The sequence below is a fragment of the Salvelinus fontinalis genome, chromosome 3 (assembly GCF_029448725.1).
Source record: "Salvelinus fontinalis isolate EN_2023a chromosome 3, ASM2944872v1, whole genome shotgun sequence".
NCBI classification, from domain to species: Eukaryota; Metazoa; Chordata; class Actinopteri; order Salmoniformes; family Salmonidae; genus Salvelinus; species Salvelinus fontinalis.
This window is the reverse complement of record NC_074667.1, coordinates 60703812-60711311: the sequence shown is the minus strand read 5'-3', so window position 1 is coordinate 60711311 and position 7500 is coordinate 60703812. Positions and strand designations below refer to the sequence as shown.

At 47.1% G+C, this 7500-nt stretch overlaps 1 protein-coding gene across 1 annotated transcript in view; it reads left to right on the top strand.

The window, feature by feature from the left end:
- Window positions 1–7500, top strand: part of LOC129851250 (forkhead box protein P4-like) — a gene marked incomplete in the record, with an annotated part of 178284 nt that overhangs the window by 103642 nt on the left and 67142 nt on the right. The window contains 1 exon segment of the mRNA XM_055917665.1: window positions 5998–6093. Coding sequence (XP_055773640.1) covers window positions 5998–6093 — 96 coding nt within the window.

The following is a 7500-nucleotide window of genomic DNA, read 5'->3' as shown; positions in this document are numbered from 1 at the left end:
GTTACACATGGAGTAAAACAAACATACAGTCAATAATACAGTGAAAAATAAATCTATATACAATATGAGCAAGTGAGGTGAGATAAGGGAGGTGAAGGCAAACAAAATATATATATAAATAAATAAAAATATAAAAAGGCCATGCTGGCGAAGTAAATACAATATAGCAAGTATAAAAAAAGAAAAAAAGTAGAGATAGTAGAGATAGAAATAATGGGGTGCAAAGGAGCAAAATAAATAAATAAATAAATACAGTAGGTAAAGAGGTAGTTGTTTGGGCTAAATTATAGATGGGCTATGTACAGGTGCAGTAATCTATGAGCTGCTCTGACAGCTGGTGCTTAAAGCTAGTGAGGGAGGTAAGTGTTTCCAGTTTCAGAGATTTTTGTAGTTCGTTCCAGTCATTCGCAGCAGAGAACTGGAAGGAGAGGCGGCCAAAGGAAGAATTGGTTTTGGGGGTGACCAGAGAGATATACCTGCTGGAGCGCGTGCTACAGGTAGGTGCTGCTATGGTGACCAGCGAGCTGAGATAAGGGGGGACTTTTCCTAGCAGGGTCTTGTAGATGACCTGGAGCCAGTGGGTTTGACGACGAGTATGAAGCGAGGGCCAGCCAACGAGAGTGTACAGGTCGCAGTGGTGGGTAGTATATGGGGCTTTGGTGACAAAACGGATGGCACCGTGATAGACTGCATCCAATTTATTGAGTAGGGTTTTGGAGGCTATTTTGTAAATGACATCACCGAAGTCGAGGATTGGTAGGATGGTCAGTTTTACAAGGGTATGTTTGGCAGCATGAGTGAAGGATGCTTTGTTGCGGAATAGGAAGCCAATTCTAGATTTAACTTTGGATTGGAGATGTTTGATGTGAGTCTGGAAGGAGAGTTTACAGTCTAACCAGACACCTAGGTATTTGTAGTTGTCCACATATTCTAAGTCAGAGCCGTCCAAAGTAGTGATGTTGGACAGGCGGGCAGGTGCAGGCAGCGATCGGTTGAAGAGCATGCATTTAGTTTTACTTGTATTTAAGAGCAAATGGAGGCCACGGAAGGAGAGTAGTATGGCATTGAAGCTCGCCTAGAGGGTTGTTAACACAGTGTCAAAAGAAGGGCCAGAAGTATACAGAATAGTGTCGTCTGCGTAGAGATGGATCAGAGAATCACCAGCAGCAAGAGCGACATCATTGATGTATACAGAGAAGAGAGTCGGTCCAAGAATTGAACCCTGTGGCACCCCCATAGAGACTGCCAGAGGCCCGGACAACAGACCCTCCAATTTGACACACTGAACTCGATCAGAGAAGTAGTTGGTGATCCAGGCGAGGCAATCATTAGAGAAACCAAGGCTGTCGAGTCTGCCGATGAGGATGTGGTGATTGACAGAGTCAAAAGCCTTGGCCAGGTCAATGAATACGGCTGCACAGTATTGTTTCCTATCGATGGCGGTTAAGATATCGTTTATGACCTTGAGCGTGGCTGAGGTGCACCCATGACCAGCTCTGAAACCAGATTGCATAGTGGAGAAGGTATGGTGGGATTCGAAATGGTCGGTAATCTGTTTGTTGACTTGGCTTTCGAAGACCTTAGAAGTGGAGGCTGCTGAGGGGAGGACGGCTCATAATAAAGGCTGGAACGGAGTAAATGGAATGGCATCAAACACATGGTTTCCATGGAAACTATGTGTTTGATATATTTGATACCATTCCACTTATTCCGCTCCAACCATTATCACGAGCCCATCCTCCTCATTTAAGTTGCCACCAACCTCCTTTGATGTACAGACACAAACACACAGGCCCACAGATGTGCACAGAGATCCACTCACACAGGCCCACAGACAGCACAGACACACCCACACGGGCCCACAGACTGTACATACACACTCAAACGGGCCCACAGACAGTACAGACACACTCAAACAGCCCCACAGACAGTACAGACACACTCAAACAGCCCCACAGACTGTACATACACACTCAAACGGGCCCACAGACAGTACAGACACACTCAAACAGCCCCACAGACAGCACAGACACACTCAAACAGCCCCACAGACAGTACAGACACACTCAAACAGCCCCACAGACTGTACATACACACTCAAACGGGCCCACAGACAGTACAGACACACTCAAACAGCCCCACAGACAGCACAGACACACCCAAACGGGCCCACAGACTGTACATACACACTCAAACGGGCCCACAGACAGTACAGACACACTCAAACAGCCCCACAGACAGCACAGACACACTCAAACAGCCCCACAGACAGCACAGACACACCCAAACGGGCCCACAGACTGTACATACACACTCAAACAGGCCAACAGACAGTACAGACACACTCAAACAGGCCAACAGACAGTACAGACACACTCAAACAGCCCCACAGACAGCAGAGACACACTCAAACAGCCCCACAGACAGCACAGACACACCCAAACGGGCCCACAGACTGTACATACACACTCAAACGGGCCCACAGACAGTACAGACACACTCCCTCTCCTGTACGTGCTTAATAGACTGCAGCTATTAAAAGTGTGGAAATAGAGCAATAATTGCTGCAGAGCCAGGGCTAGAACAGTGCATTTAACACACACACACACACACACACACACACACACACACACACACACACACACACACACACACACACACACACACACACACACACACACACACACACACACACACACACACACACACACACACACACACACGTCCAGGGCTAGAACAGAAAGTGCATTTAACACACACACACACACACACACACACACACACACACACACACACACACACACACACACACACACACACACACACACACACACACACACACACACACACACACACGCACACACACACACACACACGCACACACACCCACACACGTCCAGGGCTAGAACAGAAAGTGCATTTAACACACACACACACACACACACACACACACACACACACACACACACACACACACACACACACACACACACACACACACGCACACACACACACACACACACACGCACACACACCCACACACGTCCAGGGCTTGAACAGACAGTAGATTTAATAAGGAAGCATTTCTCTAGGCCACTATGAATTGCAGTGGGAAGATCTGACAGACTGGATGGTAATGGAAATATGCTGTCTCTCTGGGAATGAGACAGTTAAGGACTCACACAGCTCTTTTTACTCTTAACGAGGAGAGAGGCGGTGGGGGTGAAACACACTTGTGTAAGGCCACTTTACCTCTGCTTTTAAAACCACTGAGTTTAACACGATTCTCCCACTTAATTAAACACACTGTCTCCTAGTCAGCCACTTTAACACACACACACACACACAGAGAGACACACACTATTTTCAGCAATCAGAGACCATATCAGTCATCGGAACATTACATTTCATGTCTCCATGGAGACTCTGCATTGTGTGAGTGGTATTGTGTGTGTGTTTGAGTTCATGTGTGTGTACGTATGTGTGTGTATATATGTGTGTGTGTATATGTGTGTGTGTATGTATGTGTGTGTATATTTGTGTGTGTATATGTGTGTTTGTACGTATGTGTGTGTATATGTGTGTGTGTATATGTGTGTGTGTACGTATGTGTGTATATATATGTGTGTGTGTGTGTGTTTTAACCTTTAAGTTTCCTCTAACCTTTAATTACACCACAGCTGATCTGGCTCTTTCTTGGTGTGTTAGTCAAGTCAAGGTCACAGTAATAGGCTGGCGAGGTGAGTGGTTCTCTTAATGCTGCAGAGCCACTGAATCAAATCATTAAAAAGACCTTAATTATCACTTAATTATTCCCACAATTCTCCAGCTCCAGCCTAGCGTGTGTGTGTGTGTGTGTGTCTGTGTGTGTGTGTGTGTGTGTGTGTGTGTGTGTGTGTGTGTGTGTGTGTGTGTGTGTGTGTGTGTGTGTGTGTGTGTGTGTGTGTGTGTGTGTGTGTGTGTGTGTGTGTGTATGGCCAGCCAGTGACGTGGAAAAGAGAGATTAACTCCGCCTTTGGAGTGTGAAAAGAAGGAGAGACTTAGAATAAAGAAGAGAAATACACACACACACACACAATCCCCTGATGTAGAGACAGGCGGTCAGAGCACAGGGAGATGGCCATGTTAACGGAGCTTCCTGGTTAAACGACTGATTACTTAGTCAAACAAACAGAAACAGGCTGTGGTTAATCAGTAGTAACACTACCAGTCAGTAGGAGTCCAATATGGCTCCTTCTTATCAGCTCTTCATCTGATCTGGAAACACATGATGGTTGAAAACAATATGGCTTCACTTTCTACCTTCACTAGACTAGTTGTTCACATCAGCCTATACAGACACACCCTTTCTACTTCACTAGACTAGATGTTCACATCAGCCTATACAGACACACCCTTTCTACTTCACTAGACTAGATGTTCACATCAGCCTATACAGACACACCCTTTCTACTTCACTAGACTAGTTGTTCACATCAGACTATACAGATACACCCTTTCTACTTCACTAGACTAGTTGTTCACATCAGCCTATACAGACACACCCTTTCTACTTCACTAGACTAGTTGTTCACATCAGCCTATACAGACACACCCTTTCTACTTCACTAGACTAGTTGTTCACATCAGACTATACAGATACACCCTTTGATTCTCCAACAAAATGGCCGCTGCAGAACACCTGTCCCTCCTCCCTCCACCCCCATCCCACATGTACACACACCCCTCTGCTCAGATTGTTACCTCAGTGATAAGTCGGGCAGCCCATAAATAACATGGGTCTGTCTAACATCTGTCTCTGGCGCTATGGCGACGCCCTTGACATGCCAGGTACTATAGGGCACCAAGATTTACAGGGCGCCTCAAACCTCACTACACCCCCTTTTGCCCTGTATATGCACGCACACACACACACCCGCCCACCTCTGTCCAGGTGTTTCAGGTGAACATGAAATGACTCTTTTTAAAGGAAGGAAGTTAAAACAGACGGCTACGTGGGTCTCTCCATGGCTTCAGCAGCACACCTCCCCTAGAGGGACAGAACACTCCTGTTGGGTCATGCTACTGCATCTCTCCAACTCATTCACACTTTTACCACGTGAGAGTCAACCTTTTATCTCCAAGGACGTGTGTGTGTGTATCTGATCATGCTAGTGAGTTTCTCTACCTCTTCCCCCCCGTTGAGAAGGCACTTCCTGCAGCTTCCCTGCACACATTATACACCTATACACATTACGGTAACGCGTACCTGCTTTAGTTGCTGGGGAAACTTCTTGTCTTGTAGTTTGTCTGTAAAGCTTGTCTCGTTCAGAGGCACAACAATGACACACGGCCTTCATGGAGATGCAGAAGAGAGAGAGAGAGCAAAAGAAACCGTGTACACCACATATCACACACACACACACACACACACACACACACACACACACACACACACACACACACACACACACACACACACACACACACACACACACACACACACACACACACACACCGCCTCACTCTCACTGCTCTTGTTATGCTTTGTGTTTCTGCAGCTAGGCCTGAGGTTCTTTCACAGCAGGCTTTTGAAGATTGAAATGTTGTTGACTCAATTGTCTTCCCTTTTCTCTTCCCCCCTCTCTCTCTCTCCTTCCTTCTCTCTCCCTCCCTCTCTCTCACTCCCTCCCTCCTTCCATCCCTCCCTATTTCCCCCCTCTCTATCACTCCCTCCGCCTCTCTCTCAATACCTTTCTCCCCCTTTTTCCCTCCCTCCCTCCACCCTCTCTCTCCCTACCTCCCCCCTTTCTCTCTCCCCCTCTCACTCCCTACCTCTCTCCCCCCTTTCTCCCTCCCTCCCTCCACCCTCTCTTTCCCTACCTCTCTCTCCCTCCCCCATTTATCCCTCCCTCCCTTTCTCTCTCTCCCTCCCTCCCTCCCTCCCTCCCTCCCTCCCTCCCTCCCTCCCTCCCTCCCTCCCTCCCTCCCTCCCTCCCTCCCTCCCTCTCTCTCCAGCTACAGGAGTACTATAAGAAGCAGCAGGAGCAGCTGCATCTTCAGCTTCTGACTCAGCAGCAGCAGCAGCAAGCTGGGAAGCAGGCAGCCAAAGAGGTGAGACCCCTACGGAGCGATGTTATCAAGCGCACTTACAAGCACACTCGTACACAGTTGAAGTGGCCAACACGTCAGTTAGGGGATTGTGGAGTATGTAGGGCACATGGAGGTGAAGTGCTGTAACTTACAGAGTGTTTGTACTGGGGCAGAGCACACACCTCTTCTACCCTCCTCTATTCATCATCCTCTTTCCCTTTCTCCTAACGTCCTCTTATCCTCTCCTTCTCTCCTTTCCTCCCTCTCTCCTCTTCCGGTCTTCTTGCCTGTGTTGTGTAGTCTGGCTCTCCAAACAGGGGTTATAGTAGTGATGGAATATATTTCATTGTTCTGCACTAACACACCATGGTAAACCTCACTGATAGAGAGCTCTGTGTTTATGCAGCATAAGGATTCATTTACATGGCTTCTGTGTTATGCCTTGTGTGTGTGTGTGTGCGCGCGTGCGTGCGTGAAGCCTGAGGTAAAATCCTTTTGTCGCCTCACTATCGGAGTTGCCTGAGACACTTAATTGTCAATTAACCCCCGCAAGCATTGAAAACTGTGCCAACACACACACTCCTCCACCAGGTCTAACCACACTAACAGGGATCCCGGTGGGTTTCAAGCAGGATCACAACACATAACGACAAAGAGCATCCAACAGATCACACCAGATTACTGTCAAATAGGGTGTGTTGGGAGGGGGCTTTGGTTCAATTTAGGCTTGTGAGTTGTCAGAGGTGTCTAAGAGAGCAATCATAAAGGGATTCTCTCACACAAACAAACACACACACATACAGTACATATTCCCCATCCAACCTGACACACATACAGTACATATTCCCCATCCAACCTTACACACATACAGTACATATTCCCCATCCAACCGTACACACATACAGTACATATTCCCCATCTAACCTGACACACATACAGTACATATTCCCCATCCAACCTGACACACATACAGTACATATTCCCCATCCAACCGTACACACATACAGTATATATTCCCCATCCAACCTGACACACATACAGTACATATTCCCCATCTAACCTGACACACATACCGTACATATTCCCCATCCAACCTGACACACATACAGTACATATTCCCCATCCAACCTTACACACATACAGTACATATTCCCCATCCAACCTTACACACATACAGTACATATTCCCCATCCAACCTGACACACATACAGTACATATTCCCCATCCCACCTGACACACATACAGTACATATTCCCAATCCAACCGTTCACACATACAGTACATATTCCCCATCCAACCTGACACACATACAGTACATATTCCCCATCCAACCTGACACACATACAGTACATATTCCCCATCCAACCTTACACACATACAGTACATATTCCCATCCAACCTTACACACATACAGTACATATTCCCCAT